This window comes from Helicoverpa zea, chromosome 17 (genome assembly GCF_022581195.2).
Source record: "Helicoverpa zea isolate HzStark_Cry1AcR chromosome 17, ilHelZeax1.1, whole genome shotgun sequence".
Lineage (NCBI taxonomy): Eukaryota > Metazoa > Arthropoda > Insecta > Lepidoptera > Noctuidae > Helicoverpa > Helicoverpa zea.
Window position 1 is genome coordinate 8891450 of NC_061468.1, and position 15689 is coordinate 8907138.

A 15689-nucleotide genomic window follows, 5' to 3' on the forward strand; every position below is an offset into this window, starting at 1 on the left:
TACTTGTACGTCTCTGGTTGCCATGTTGAGTTTCAGAACGTTGTCGGAAACGGAAATTATCGTTTTGGTAAGCATTTTCCGTTTCCCAATTGTTAGGGTTGTGCTGAGCCATTGGGTGCTTTTATCGATATGATCGATGTTTTTTGATATTTAATGAAAAGGTGATTACCCCTAAGAATTCATTTGCTACAAAAAACTAAAATAACAAATACAATATTTAATACGTATAATAATTATGGATATACTGTAAAAAAATCAATATCAATATAAATAGGTTTTGTGTCAATACCAGTCCAAGAGTGTAAGTGTACCGACGCTTCACTTTTTCAGATCATAGTTACCAAAATTGCATGGCCATTCAAAATATTTAACTACTTGCTTTTGCTTCCGTTTTTACTGTTGATCTCTGTGATGCTCTGGCCCACATGTTCTTATGAAAGGTAGCTAGGCATACATAAATTCTGATTAGTCATTTAATATTTTCATGAATTCCGTTAAGAGCGCTACAATCCTTAATTCCATAAGTTTAAGTTCCAAAGCAGGTATTCCTACATTTTGTCACTTTTGATTAGTAGGTAAGTATCGTGTATTATGAAAAAATATTGTATAGAAGTTAGCTACAGGAATATGTATTTTGTGTGCACCACATTGACCATATAGGGGAAGCTTGGATTCCACGTGCGACCAATCGAGATCGGTGGACATCGAGACGCTGATGCACGGGGCGCGTCGCCCCCTCCGGCCGGTCGGTCCACAGGCGCTCCGCCAGCGCCGCCGCCCGCGGCCACGCGCGCTGTACCAAGCCCCCCTCACTCAGCACTGACGACCACACCGTAGCCTCCCCACCTTCCACGATAGCAGTGGTGTGTTTGACCCAAGGACGATGTTCGTACACTCGTTGCCACGAATTATAAGGTGCACCGCTATTCTCTTCATACCACGATCCATGTCCAGTGTTTAAGTCCCAAGCATTCTCATGAGACAAAATCGTCCGAATGCCACTGACATAAGTTTGAGTCCATGCAGAATTTCGAACTTGAAGTCCTATGTGCTGAATGTATTCCCTTAATTCACCTTTAAACCGTTCACTGAGACGAGACATCCAAAAAATTGTTAGGTTTGGTAATTGTCCGGTCCTTTGTTCGAGACGCTTCAAAATTGTCCGCGTAAAGTGTAGCCAGAGATCCATGGTGTCATTGTTGGCCTGACGAAATTGTTCTTCCCAACATCGCTCGGATATTTCGCTACCACCAAGATGAATCATGTCTTCGCATCCAGTCAATTGAACGGTCTCGATAAAAAGCCGTTCGAATACGTCGTACACACGATTGTTTTGTGGATTTAACTGTCCACAGGGTGGCTCGTTGCAATATTGACTCCAATGCTCTGCGTCAAGACAGAATACCAGGTCTCCGAGGCCTGCAGCAGGTCCCCAACTCCAAGCATGGCCGACGTGAGCGGGCGCGTCTATTTCTAACAACACTCGGATTCCTCGTAACCGTGCTCTGCGCACGACTGTTCGAACGTCGTCAGGAGTATACACGTCACCAGGAGTGTGTGCACCATAGTTTGCCAATTCTGGAATGCTGTTCGTATGGAGTGGAAATGCTTGTGAATCGCTGATATGCCAATGAAACGTATTCAATTTGGAAGCGGCCATCGCATCTATATTCATCATTAGTTCCGTAATAGGGAAGAAATTGCGCGCTGTATCCACAAGTAAACCTCGATAACTAAACCTGGGTGCATCATCTATCCTAGCTGCCTCTAATATTAAAAGGGATCCCAAATAAGGATCCAGCCACACTAGTTGTAAGAGTGTTTCCATCGCGTGCCTAGCGCCACAGAATGTAGGTGAGGCAATATCGGCCATAAGTGCGACACCGGTGCCTTCCAGGGGTCGAAGCGACAGACTATAACTTTCGTCAGTATTGATTTGCATTCGTGGATCATCACTACTATTGACGACAATGCGCACTGATACACTTCGCCACTCTTCGAAACCTCGTGCGCCATGCTCTAGTCGCCGTAAATCATCACGTAGCAAACCAAACGCATCTTGAATATGTTCATGTACTATTCTAGACGGAGCCTGGACCATCTCCAGCTGGAACATGTCTGATCGCACCGGCACTGCAGTGGTGGACAAGCTAACTGAGCCGGTCGGCTGAGGCCAAATCTGCATCGATGAGCAGAGCATGTTGCACGTTTCCAGGGACTGTAGCTTCGACACGTGCGCTGTTTTGACTGGCAAACATTTTTCGTTTATGCACTCCCAGTTCCATAGCGGTAATGTGTTTCTGTATGAACAAATAAATTATTTCGTATCTCTCAAAATCTCTAAATAAACACACGCTGTGAGGATTGAACAATAACATTATCGAAGTGGCTTACCTAAAAGATAGGGTTGTTTGGCAAAAGTTGATTTTAAGAGCTAAGATACATAAGAGCAAGAGTATATTATTTGATAGAATTTGACTTCTTAATTTAAGAGTTTCTATGAAATAATCCATGAAACAAGTACATGTACATACTCTCCAAAATTATTCAACTATTGCCTCATTCCCTCCTTTTGACTGTCTGGTTGACATTCTTAACGTTGGCAGTTGGCAATGTAAATATTGTTCGCAGAAAAAACGAACTTCCATAGTAACTTCTAAGCGGGGTCAAATAAGAACTTTCTTATCCAACCTACTTTTACGAACTGATCCAGAAAAGGCGGTACTGCTTGAAACGGCGCGCGTTTTGCAAGGTTTCCGTCTCTGGGACTTTAACCACTGGTATCTATAAATATATGTCAATAAACGAGAAATAAAATAACGGAAGAAAAGTAAATAATAAATCTTTATTTCTAAATAACGATACTAATCAAAAGAATCCGTAGCTGTTTGGTGAATATTTTGTCTTAAGTCGTATGTTGATGAGCTCAGTGGTAAAAATACATCCAAACAATATTGATGCTATGCCCACGAAAATCATGGCCATGTCTTTGAAGAGGTGGAGATTATGTTTCCCGTAATAGTGTGGGTACCTAAGGCAGAGGTCCATCACGGCCGGGAATACCAGGGCCAACATCGACGCACACAGATTACCAACGAAAGCGAGGAATGGTGCTTGGAACGGCACAATGTAGCAAATTAGAACTGAAATAAAAAGTAAGTAGGTAAGTATGCTTAGGAGTGATTGAACCTTCGTGGAGCCTAAGAGCTCGTCAACTGTCGGACGGGTCCATCATACGGTTAGGCAACACTTGGCGCGGTTCCTCCTAGTATCGGAAAGCACGTTAAATTGGAAGTCAGATAGGCATTCGCTCCATGTAAAACACTGACCCCCATCATGGTTGGGATAGGCATATGATGATAAATATACAAATACTGAGCGTATTTTATCATGGTAGGGAAGGAGTTACAAGGACCGCGTGGAGCAGCAGCTATAGTTATACAATCTGCCTATTTATGCAAATAAATGGATATCTTATAATAAGGTACCCGTTGCAAAAAAAGTAAGTATAAAATGTATATTCACTAACATGATAAGACGACGAATATAGGCTTGCTGATATTTTCTATAGCAAACAGTGTGTCTTCGGATGGCTGTGGCCACCCTGGTTTTTCGTAGTACTTGACAACTTCAAGGATCGCGTGGATAGCAGGGGCAGACTGCAGAGGGTATGTCAATATCATTGCCAGCATGTAAATGCAGACCGTGGCCAAAGATGTTCTGTAAGTTAAGCCGTACAAGTTTTATATGCCCACGTTAAGAATCCTGAACTGAGTCCTGAAATATTCCTACTGTAAAAGTGCGTTCAAACTAGCTGCTTTTCTGCTTTTTTGGACTTAAACGAGTGGCAAAATCCACTTAGTTACTGAGATGTTCCGAGGCGATATAGGTAAAAATTTGATAGATTTTTCATACTAACCGTTCTTGAAACGGCAAACATCTTAGTATATTTTCTTCCATAGTTCCAAAACCCCAGTAGCCCACCGTTCCAAATATCAATGTGATAATAGTTGGGATCATAATACCGACGTTGATGACGCCGAATCTAGCTCGCATGACTCTTGGGTTCTCTAGATGCTTATCAACCGCCATGACCTGAAATTAAAAGTCGTCAAATGTTTCCAGTTTAACCTCTTCTTCGCAGTTTCACCCGTATTCTGAGGGGACAGCTTCACGCACCCGGATAGAAAACCACAAAAAACGGATAAAAAGCCTTTCTCGACAAAGTGGCGGTCTAACACTGAAATGTTTTTTAGATCGGTCCAGTAATGCTTAAGATTACTTAAACACACTCTTCAGTTGTACCTGTGGCTTAGATTTATTTGGCATAGAAAATGAAATGGTGAGTGATCATAATTATCTTACCACGCCAATAGCACACAAATTAAACTGCATAACACCAAAACTAAATAGTACATAATTTAACATCGCAGAGAATCGTATCGTTTCTCCTTGTGCCTCTTCAATAAGGTGCTCGAAAACCAACGCAATCCCCAAGAGATTAAGTATGGTACCTGAAAATAACAAACATTTGTATTCCTCCCGTAAAATAATATACCTAAGTATCCAGGTATACTTACCTACTCGTTTCTACAGACTTGAGCCACGTGGATTAGGCCCGTTTTTTGCCTAACCGTGAGTGAGTAACCAAAACATTTGTCGTTTTGAAAACGTTTTTACTACGTTTTTGTTTCTTTTATGAATCTTAGACAACTTGTCGTGTGTTTATATTTCTTCTAAAATATTATCCTTACCTATCACGGCCACGTAACTGACGATAGTGAAATTTCTCATAAAGAATTCCATTACAAAATATGGAAAGATTAGAGAAATGAGCGCCGTCTGACTGGCTTGCCAATCCATGAGCTGAAAGTTTTTACAAGTAAGTATGGCGCTATAGGTACTATGAAATTAAAATATAAGAAAGAAATAGGGTAAAATATTAAAAAAAACGGTAAATGGCATGAAAAACTAACATCTCGCAGACAGTCGGTTGTAAAAATAACGATCACACTGCATATCCCGAGCTGGCTAACAAACAAACACGTTGCTATGATGATCCTGAAAGAAATTACATGTGATGTAAATATTCGATTCTTCAATTAACATATTGTTAAAAAATAATGATATAAAATATCCTGTATTCTCTCTTAGGTTCATGTGTGTAAATGACTTTAAATGTGTGTAAGTACTTTTTTGGCATACCTACAGACCGAGCTAATTTTACTTTTTGTTTTTATATTAGTAGGTAAGGAAATACTCACGGGCCGTAGTTTGCTATGCCATGAAATATAGGCGGCCCATGCAGCAGGGCTAGACGGAACGCATACCGATACGATATATACGGCATCTTCAGCTGCCGGGCCACCTCATATAGAGTGTCTAGCTAAAAAACCATTCTTAACACATTAAATATGGGTAGGTAGGTAGGTAACAATGAATGAGACAGAGAATTTGTTACGCTTTCGCGGTAAAACAGCTGAATCGATTGAGAAATGTTTGTCGAGAGTGTAGGTAAAGGTCGTCAACTGTCATATTTATTATACGCTGTAGGGGGCTGTAGGGTGGATGCACCTTAATTTTGCACAAGTTCACAACGGTCTGGCGGCTACGGGCTCTTATCTTCAGCCCCTAATCTACATAGAAACTCTTAATACATACGTAAAGAACAATGTCAGACGTCCATAGTAACTTAGGCTCAATAAAAATATTTCATGGACAGTGAAAATTCTTACAGTTTTTTGTGTAGTTTAATGTCAGAAGCTTTTCTATGTTTTCCACTTTTGCATTGAACTTCTCAAAACCAAATTATTCCAAATTATTAAAACGAAAAACCTGAACTCGATAAACAAAATAATTACTTATTAAAATGATTTTTTTTTGGAAAAGTTCTAGATAACAATTAAATATTTTATAAGAAGTTAGTATTTTATATTTAAATTGTTGTAGTAAAGAACTTTGTTTCCGTGAAAATTTAGTTTTAAAAGTTGATTGGGTGGGCCGAAACCTGACATTGTTCTACATTAACTCTATCCTACGTATGTCACTAAGACCAAAGCAATTGATCTCTATCAATAAATAGCGGCCGTGTAGATTCTCAAACCAATCCAATGACCAGGGGCCCGATTCTCCTAAGTTAATAATGTCAAAATTGAATAGAAATCGAATCGCAATATGATCGCAATAGCAGTTTTAACCATATCGGGCATTCTGCTACTAATATAAGACCAATCGTATTCCAACGATATTCGATTGGTTTGCGATTGGTCTGCTATTTTGGTTATTTTGGTCTATACGGTAGTTGGCTCTACAATCATATTACAATCGTAAATCATTTGTAGACAAGATGATTCATTACTTCTTCTTCTTTCGTGTCGATGACATGTCTTATAGTGAGACTACACTTTGTCAGCCCAATATCCGCCACAGCGAGAGCACAGCCGGATGCGCTCATGAGGTCCTGCCGCGAGCAAGTTTCAGGGCACAGTGGACATGCGATGAGGTGGGACATGGTCTGCATAGCAGCCCCGCACTCGCACCCAAGGTCCGCCCCGCCCGTGAAACCCCAAATAGACCGATTGTCTTGCTTCGGCCGACCTGCGTTCGGAGTCTGTTTAGGGACTGCCAAACTCTTCTCGGGAGATCGTGTCCTTTTCTGTCATTCAGTAAAAAAGTTTATTTCAAAGAAAAAATAGCGGAATGTCATACGCTTCAATCGTAATCGAGTCGTGATTGGATCGCAGTCGAATGTGAATCGTAAGTCGCTTAAGTAAAATTAGGAGAATCGTGCCCCAGTTTCAAATCATACAAGATTGTAATGCTTACTTGAAACATAACATACTAGCAAAGAATGTGCGTGAATCATCAGTATTCCAGTCAGTAAACACAAGATGGGTCCTAATAATATCCCAGTGGTACTTATAATAAACGGCATCGCCAGCATGCCTACACCAGTCGTTGCTCGAAATAAATTGGAGTAAGCCATCCAAACCCTGCAAAAATTCATAACTATAATCATTATAAGGAGGTAGGTACTGTAGGACTATAGGACATTGACATAAGGTCCCTAACAAAAGGCAAACGTGTGCCCCATCGCAAAGTTTCAACTTCAAGAATCATACGAGTAAATCTTCTGGTTCATCTAATCATCTCGTCTAGGTAGAAGGTATACTATGAATTCGTTGTTGCAGACTATACAAAGCGCAATCCGTTTGGCCAAAATCCAAGCGACTACTTGAGAGCTACTTGGATGTCCAGTTTTTCGGAGTTTCTTGGGTGGCCTTATACATTAACTGTCGGATCCATAGAAACCTAAAATCTATGGAGCGGTATTTCATCTATCCTCAGCTAGCTGCCTTACCTTAGAACACCCCGTGAAATACCATTGACCAAGTAAGAAGTTTAATCCCTTCTTTAAATCTACGTACTTTATTTTATGGACAGGTTTCCTATGGTCTCGAGGATCATAGTCGTCTATATCAGGTCTCATTGAAGGTAATCGAGTTCTTCTGAAGTCTATCGTTGACAAAGGTTCATCACCGGATAATCGACGAGACTCTTGCCCGGATAGTCTACGGGCTTCTTGCCCAGATAGTCTACGGGCTTCTTGCCCAGATAATCTACGAGCTTCTTGCCCAGATAATCTACGAGCCTCTTGACCGGGCAATCTACGACTTGATGTATCCTGTGCGAGTCTGAAAAGTATAGGCATCCATGTGTAGGTATCTAAACACCATACCTAATGCAGAAATCGCACCATGGAAACTTAAACCGCGGAGCGGAAATGAATGGCGACTAGACAATGAAAATTCCACGGTCGTACTCACGATGACTTTCTCATGATTTATCCAGAATACAATAAAAGGGTATTCAAAACAACCAAGTCTGGCGAGGATTTAAAAAATAATTGTAAATACTTTATTAGAAAAACGAATTACAATAATAGTAAATAGTGAGCACGTGAGCAGTGATCATTGAAGTTCCTGACATTTATTTACTTGACTCTTCAGTCTTTATGACACTATCATGAAAAATTTGCTGTGTCAACGAACTTGTAACATTTGGCGACAAAAAAGGGATCGACTTGGAACCGATATGTTTTTGGTCCATTCAATTTTTCTTAGAACTGAGAATATTTAGTATAGGGGCCCATCAACACAGCCATACAAATCAAATACTATTTTATAAAACCACCCCGTCCTAATGAATCCATTTAGAAACTAATCGGTAAGGTATCGATCGATTATTCTCGAGATATTTATAATATTTTTAATTTGCGCGCGCTGTCGCCAAAGAATGCATCTGCAAGCGTAGTCAAAGGGAGCTTGGGATAAAATATAACATTATTGTTTTAATCTCGTGGATTTTTTTTGATGTGCATAAAATATCGAATTACATTGATGTAAAATAACTTTCATATACTATATAGATAATGTTCCGTTTATAAAAATAACTTTTGAATTACATTACTGTAAAAATGAGGTGAGCTAAAGAACAAAGTAATTAAACTTTTAAACAAAACTTACTTCACAAATAAGCTATTGTTGACAGCTAGTGCAGCCAGACCGCTCTATCTTGTCTATTATTGAAAATGACAGCAGCCAATGGACATTGATATTGGGAGGAATTGCTGTATTACAATTTAATCCTTTCATGATCTTTTATTTCACATCTTTAATTGTAAGTCTTGATTATGATGTCAACGACTGAAGGCGAGCTGGATGTTGAAGTCTCCCTCGAACGGGAAGACGGGGAGGTTAGAATGAACTTTTACTTTGATAATTTTTCGATGTAATTACATAGCATTTTTCCTACGATGTCTTGCGATTGCTACGATATCTTTTACCTTAAGTTTGTTCAAGGACCTGTAGTCATGAAAATGGATCTGTAAAGCAGATTTCGAGAAAATATCGAATGACGTTTTAGGGCGTACACGTTAGTGAGTGATTCTATTGCGTTGCAGTTGGAAGATTCGGATGTAGAAGAGGGCACGTACATTCCCCTGGCGCGGCCGGAGGCGTTCAACCCGCCGTCGCTGGTGCACATGCAGATACAGGACGAGCAGAGCGACGAGGCGTCAGCGCAGGATTCATCGGGCTCGGAGTCGGACGACGAGCCGCGGCGGCGCGCCAAGCGCACCAAGCTGCGCCCGCGCCGACCGGTGCCGCAGCCCGACAAGAAGGACAAGTACAACATTTGGTGCAAGGCTTTACAGGTAATCTACTTCAGGGTGACTTTCCTCTTAATATAATGAAGATAGAAAATAGAGAAGGCCATTAATTGATAAGACAACTGAAAAAACAAATTTGCAAATACCTACACAAATATATGCAAATAACATAATGCAAGATGGATTTTTATGTGTAATGGAAATGAAGCCTCTTTTAATAAGATACATCATTTTCAGTTATTTAGTTTTTCATGTTACCTACCTACCTTGAAACCTATTGAACATTTTCTAGAAATTAAATGGAAATTATTGTTATATTTCAGGAGGACTTACTAACAGAGGACATGGTCAGTTGTGATGTATCAAAGAAGAGCAGATATGGCGTTGAGTCTTATGATTATACTATTAAGTATAGATTAGATGATAACTATATATCTAAGAAAGTTTTCACCTCAAATGATGATTATGATGACAGTGAACGGGTATCCAACAAAAGGAAGAATGCAGACCGCTCTAATGTAAAGTTAAGGTTGGGTAAGAGAGTCAATAGTCACCAGAGAGATGACAAGCTGAAGCCTCGGATCCTCGGAGACCTGGTAGTGAAAGCTGATGATACTACAGAAGCTATTGCCGAAAATATTGCAGAGAAACTCTCTGAAGATAAGAAGGATTTAGTGGGTATGTAGTTATTGTCAGTTGATTCTTGTTTTAATCTTAAATATCAGTAAAAAAACTTCTTATTTGACACTAAACTGACACTCCAATTTTATTTATTTGTTTATTATAGACAAACTAGTTATTCCAATGAAGACTAGACATTATGTATATTCGAAAAGTTTGAATGCACTCAATATTGTTTAATAATATCTGTACTAATATTATAAAGCTAAAGTTTGTTTGTTTGAATGCGCTAATCTCAGGAACTACTGGTCCGATTTAAAAATTTCTTTCAGTGTTAAATAGCCCATTTATCGAGGAAGGCTATAGGCTTACTTTTTATCCCGGTACGGGAAGTAGTTCCCACGGGATGCGGGTGAAACCGCTGGCAGAAGCTAGTATTCCATATAGAACACTTATTAATGACAATGTATTAAACTTTCAGTTCGCATTGTACAAGTGGTTGGTGCTAACAAAGCTATAGAGATATACAAAGAAACACAGAGGGTAGAGGCTGAAGGGGGCATGCTTGTCATGGTAAGTCAAACAACCGTGGAATAATCCCTACTAATATTATAAATATAGCCTGTCTGTCTGTTACGCTTTCACGTCTAAACCACTGAACTGATTTTAATAAAAATTGGTACAGAGATAGAGTTGACCTTGAAAAAGAACATAGGATAGTTTTTTCCCAGACTTTTGAAGAATTCTCTTGCAAAGGCGATAAAACCGAACTTTATACGGGCGAAGCCGCGGGCGGAAGCTAGTACTCTATGATATGTATGGAACATATGTGTTATTTCTTCAAGAGTAACAGGTAATAAGAGGTTTGATAAAATTGTTTATGACCTAACAACTCAATTGCAGCTGAAAACTGTGTCAAGTTATCAACAGTATAATGTTTTAAGCCATATTATTGCATACAATACAATATTTGATTGAATTATTTTGCAATGGAGGTGAATGAGTTGTACATTTTACTAAGTGTGTAACACTTTTAGAAGTTACCCACATTTTCGGGATATTGACCAGTCTGGCACTAACAAAACCTACTTATTCTCAGAACGGTACTCGACGCCGGACCCCAGGTGGGATCTACTTCTTCCTGCTGAAGCGAGACGACGACGTGTCACCGGAGATGGTCAACCAGATCTTCACGGAGGATCGCAAGGAGACACAGCGCAAGATCAAACGCGCGAGAGCCAAGAGTCGCCAGAAGGTCATGGAACAGCTTAAGCAGAGCCTCACAGGTATGTTGGTATTTGTGATCTTTTAAGGCATAATAATAATAGTATAATAGGGAATTTAATAAATTCTCAGTTAAATATAGTGCTGTAAGCAGTTATCCAGTGGTTCTAATACAAATCATTTAAAAATCTGTTTCTTTTTTTGCAGATTCGGAGCTGCCATCGCTGATATCTCGCGGCGAGGCGACGGTGCAGTCGGAGCACGGGTCCAACCCGCCGCCGTCGCCCGCGACAGACGCGCGCGACTGCTCGAGCGACACGGACGCGCACGACGCGCCCGACGCGCACCCGCGCGCCGAGCCCGACAGCGACGACGACGACGACTACCTCGAAGTCACCTGCAACGAAGACATGGACCTGTTCTAGACGTGCAAGTGACTAGTGAATGTGACAAATGTTCCGCGCGACCGTCGCCGGCTAACCCAGTCTCTGCACTCGAATAAGCGCTTACTAGTGAGGGCCCGCCAGGCTCTGTATGGTGCTCCTTGCCTAACAACACCTCCGTTCTACTTCTAAGGGCGAGAATAGCATGTAAGTCGTTTTAGGCGATAAAACAGTTGTACTGTAAGAACGATGAATTTTAACGTTTCGGTGGATCCTACACATAGCAATTGTATTGTAAACACAGGGAGTAAGTAATTGATAAAAACAAATATTTATATCGCTATGCTGTAACAGAATGATGTTCAGAGCTATTTGGTCTAGTTTTACATAAGTTGTCTACAATTAATGAAAGTAGGAGTCCTTGCTACATTGAATTGTCCTAAGCAGCTGTAGTCTGCCTGGTAAAGACGTGCCGAAATGACTACAGCGCGTTCCTTTGTCCTTACAGTAAGTGTAGGTTGATGCATATTGCAGTGTCCCCATTTTACTGACATCCACATTAGTAATTCACCAATTAGTCTCAGAATGTAATATAAAATGTCTTTACATCAGTTGGGATTGCTGGATGCATACAGTTTGGCAGCTTTTTACTACAAACTTTTTGTATTAGCTGTAAGTATGTAAAACTGCCAATTTTTAAAGATAATAGTGTACTATACTTTACTCTGATAGCTCAAGGGTTTGTTATGAGTATTGGTGCGGAAAAACTTGAGGATGAGTATGGTACATAGGTACTGAGTGCTTGCTATTTGTTATGAAGTAATTTAAGGACCAGTCCATAGAGCAGTATTACTGAAACATGAATATAGAAATTCTAAGTAACTATATATTCAAAAGAGCCACCAACTACAGGACATGTTTGCTTTTATGTTAATCTTGGTCTACTCCTGTACATTTTTGTATCATTATAAATGGGTTATGGGTATCAACCCATTTCAATCGATTCTATAATGTGCCCTGTTCACTATAACATGAATGATTTTGATAGTCTAATCACCTTCTTAGTTTCTATGGATGCACTTCAAATAACGTGTTTACAGTAAAAATATTGTAATTAGATTTAAAAGTGTGGATTATATATACCTACCTTGCAGGGCACTATGTAGTGTTGTATTAATATTTCAATTCTTGGTTGAATGTCAAATTCACAATATTTAGCCCCATTTAGACAGGTGAAGTAACACATTGTTTTCTACTATTTAATAGTAAGAACTTAACATTGACTTCTGAAAAGAGTAATATAAATTTTTAAGATTTACTTCTTGTTTTTGCAAATTGTGTGTATAAATCCTTGGCCTAGAAAACTTAAGTGATTATGGAAAATTAAAAAAATACATATAATCACAAAAACTAAAATGTATGTAATTTCTCAACATAGTATCTAGACATTGTTTTAGTTTGATTCTTTAACTTCATAGGGCATTTTAATCTTTCAACTTTATTCCATTAGTGTTGCAAATGGGGTTGAGTTTCGGAGGCTAAACCCATCGTTATGTGATAATTATATGCATGCATTTGTGTGAATAGCGCCTAAATAGATATAAAACTATCTATCTTGATTATTCCTTTTGAATCTTATCCTAAAATATTTATTATAGTTGATTTATCTTTGATCTCAAAAACTGAGGAGGAATTGGTTATTATGTATAAAACTATAGCAGATTTGAAATCTAGAGAAACATGTAAACATTTGGTAATATATAAGGATGTATAAATAAATATAAATCCTGGGCATTATGGTGTTCATGTCCGCCTATAAAATTATTTTTGTTACTAATCTGATTGTCTATAGGTCATCAATGGAGCTGTATAAATAGCTATAGAGGTAGACAATAAATAGCTTACTTTTTTTAGGGCAATAAACCCCAGGAGTGTGGCAATACTTGTTTTATACCCAGCTATTGTATTGCTGTACTTTTTGGACGTGCCTCCTTTGCCACAAAATATAAGTACTACTTAGGACAAGTAAGACCATACTTGTATGAATAAGTTACAGTATGATCACAAGTAAGATAATTGACCAATTTTGGACATAATCTGGGCAGTTATGAGGAAATAAGAAATAAATGTATGAAGGAATTCTTGTTGGTCTGTTTGATACAAGTTATGTATTATATAGATTGTTGTGTTAAATATCAATTAATAATGTATGTATCGCCAAAAGATTGATTGAATAAGTCTGTGCGATTGTGGTACTCGAAGGTATTGACTGTCTTTTATACAATGAAGATGCTTTGAAGTGTTGTGATGTTAAAATTGTACAGTTATCTGAATGTTACTGATGGACAAACTCTCAGAGATAATTTGTATAATAAAATTGATTAAAAATATTACTTTGTTTGTATCATTTGAATGACACTGTAGGAGTTCTAGGTTCTTAGTTACTGTTACTAGGCTTACTAATTCTTAGTTTTAATTAATAAATCTTAGTTACTAATTGAATTTGTACAAAGTGTGTGAAGATCCCAAATTGAGATATCATAATTAGTCAGGCAAAAATTGCAAAAATTTTAAGAACCTGATTGAAACCACATTGTGGTCACTGTTAATGTTAAAAACATATTCACATTGAATGCAGGAGTTCAGTTAACACACAGAAAGACCCTTTATTGGTTAAAATACTCTTTATTGCTCTTTGTCAATTCAATACATACATAACAACCAAATCATTTGAACATTAGCATAAGAACTTTGTTCCTAATACAATTTATACATCTAGTGAACAATTTTGAAGAAATTATAAAAATATAGTCTTTTTAATAAGAAATGCATGAAGCTAATACTTAGGGAGGTAGGAATGGGCAAAGCTGCTTTTGGCATAGCAATTTAAAAAATAATTTCCTCTATGAGTTTCAAGGTACAAGATCTTCATAAAATAACAGGGTTCCAACTGTGTTATTGTTTTAAGGAAAGTCCAGCATCTGAAAATAAAAACATTAATTGTACAGACAGGTCCTTTGTTCTATTCTTCTTTATGGCAAACTGTTTATGCAGATGTCAACTATTCTGCCACTGAGTAATTAAATGAGAAGCACGGTTCAGAAAAATTAAATAAACTTCAAATCAAATCAAAATAAGAATAAAGGTTTATATTTATGACTTGTGCACCCACAATTTCTTGAAATTAAAAGGTGATTGATTAATTCTAAGTTCAAAATTTAGTTGCAAAAATGGTACCAATAACCAAACCACAGGCACCTAAGCAGGTCATACACTTACCAACTGCGGCAGGCACTTCTCAATATGTTCGATATCGACGCGGTCGCAGCTCTCGCGCAGCGCGTGGCTGGAGGCGCGCAGACACGTCTCCGTCACCAGGCACTTGGCCACCTCCACGACTAGCGACAGCGCGTCATTACCCAGCTTCGTCTTATTGTCTTGGAATGATCCGTTCAGAAGCTCTTTGATTACTTCCTAGAAATTAATATAGGAAGATTTATTTCCGCATACTTTTACTTATCAATGTAATGTCGTTAAACTCATAGCTACATTAGATGGATGACAATTTATAACTTAATTTATAGCATTCAAGATTTGTTTACTGAGATGAGATCTCTTTAAGGCGTTACACATCTAATTTCAATCGTAATTTAATTTAAAGAGAAAAAGCTGAATATTTAAAATGCGCAATAAAATTACCTGTTTAAGAGTGTTCTTCACATTGGAAGTGACGGATGCTGGGTCAATATTGTCTTCATCATTTTCGTTGCTATTACGAGCCATTGTTTTGGTAGTTTCACTTGTAATTTTTTGAATATTGATAAATAAATAAACCCCAACTTCACTCAATGTGAAATAATTGACCCAGCCTTGTAATGTTCTAGTGTCGTCAGTTTACAACTTTAGCATAATGTAAGGTTGAACAAATTCCGTTATTGATTGGGTTTCAATGAGTGTGAGTCAGAAAGAAAACAAAAATCATGCATCACATTCGGAACAGAAGCTTGGAACGCAACCTAATATTTGACGTTATAAAATCTGTTCAGAAAATTATTTCTTTCTTTTAAAGGTTTTCGTTCGAAAATTATTTCAGCGATGATACTCAAAGACGAAAACATGAAAATTTCAACATACCCACATATTTGCTAGAGTCAGGAACAATCAACTCCAAAAGTCTGCTCAATACACCTCCAAATTTTGCACAACGTGGAGTCGATATATTGCTTGACAACATAAACACTAGAATTCCCTATACTTTCTAAAATCTCAAATGTAGCTTGACGCAGCACAGT

The 15689-nt window shown here is 38.4% G+C and overlaps 4 protein-coding genes across 4 annotated transcripts; 1 reads left to right on the forward strand and 3 right to left on the reverse strand.

Annotated features, from left to right (window-relative positions):
• Window positions 1-613: 613 nt before the first annotated feature.
• Window positions 614-2513, reverse strand: LOC124638578 (probable beta-hexosaminidase fdl). The gene is made up of 2 exons (XM_047175597.1): window positions 2395-2513; window positions 614-2300 (listed from the first exon to the last, which is right to left on the reverse strand). Exons 1-2 carry the CDS (start codon window positions 2511-2513, stop codon window positions 614-616), a joined length of 1806 nt encoding a protein of 601 aa, XP_047031553.1.
• A 355-nt stretch (window positions 2514-2868) lies between these two features.
• Window positions 2869-7840, reverse strand: LOC124638552 (proton-coupled amino acid transporter-like protein CG1139). The gene is made up of 10 exons (XM_047175556.1): window positions 7827-7840; window positions 7428-7694; window positions 6842-6992; window positions 5265-5386; window positions 4977-5061; window positions 4755-4866; window positions 4366-4514; window positions 3920-4095; window positions 3530-3720; window positions 2869-3143 (listed from the first exon to the last, which is right to left on the reverse strand). The coding sequence occupies exons 1-10, from the start codon at window positions 7838-7840 to the stop codon at window positions 2869-2871; spliced, it is 1542 nt and encodes a 513-aa protein (XP_047031512.1).
• Window positions 7841-8568: 728 nt separating this feature from the next.
• On the forward strand, window positions 8569-13790 carry LOC124638177 (phosphorylated adapter RNA export protein). The gene is made up of 6 exons (XM_047175069.1): window positions 8569-8755; window positions 8963-9214; window positions 9493-9847; window positions 10272-10363; window positions 10890-11076; window positions 11222-13790. Exons 1-6 carry the CDS (start codon window positions 8693-8695, stop codon window positions 11437-11439), a joined length of 1167 nt encoding a protein of 388 aa, XP_047031025.1. The 5' UTR covers window positions 8569-8692; the 3' UTR covers window positions 11440-13790.
• Window positions 13791-14062: 272 nt separating this feature from the next.
• Window positions 14063-15283, reverse strand: LOC124638178 (centromere protein X-like). Its single transcript, XM_047175070.1, has 3 exons — window positions 15097-15283; window positions 14677-14871; window positions 14063-14378 (listed from the first exon to the last, which is right to left on the reverse strand). The coding sequence occupies exons 1-3, from the start codon at window positions 15178-15180 to the stop codon at window positions 14361-14363; spliced, it is 297 nt and encodes a 98-aa protein (XP_047031026.1). The 5' UTR covers window positions 15181-15283; the 3' UTR covers window positions 14063-14360.
• Between the last annotated feature and the right edge of the window lie 406 nt (window positions 15284-15689).

Coding starts and splice junctions, on each gene's coding strand:
- LOC124638578 (XM_047175597.1), bottom strand. CDS start 2,513: ATGGATTATTTCATAGAAACTCTTAAATTAAGAAGTCAAATTCTATCA. Junction 2,301..2,394: donor CAAACAACCCTATCTTTTAG/GTAAGCCACTTC, acceptor TTGTTCATACAG/AAACACATTACCGCTATGGA.
- LOC124638552 (XM_047175556.1), bottom strand. Junction 4,515..4,754: donor CAGTTACGTGGCCGTGATAG/GTAAGGATAATA, acceptor TGTTATTTTCAG/GTACCATACTTAATCTCTTG. Junction 4,096..4,365: donor ATTTGTGTGCTATTGGCGTG/GTAAGATAATTA, acceptor TTTTAATTTCAG/GTCATGGCGGTTGATAAGCA.
- LOC124638177 (XM_047175069.1), top strand. CDS start 8,693: ATGATGTCAACGACTGAAGGCGAGCTGGATGTTGAAGTCTCCCTCGAA. Junction 9,848..10,271: donor AGATAAGAAGGATTTAGTGG/GTATGTAGTTAT, acceptor TTAAACTTTCAG/TTCGCATTGTACAAGTGGTT. Junction 11,077..11,221: donor GCTTAAGCAGAGCCTCACAG/GTATGTTGGTAT, acceptor CTTTTTTTGCAG/ATTCGGAGCTGCCATCGCTG.
- LOC124638178 (XM_047175070.1), bottom strand. CDS start 15,180: ATGGCTCGTAATAGCAACGAAAATGATGAAGACAATATTGACCCAGCA. Junction 14,872..15,096: donor TGAAGAACACTCTTAAACAG/GTAATTTTATTG, acceptor ATTAATTTCTAG/GAAGTAATCAAAGAGCTTCT.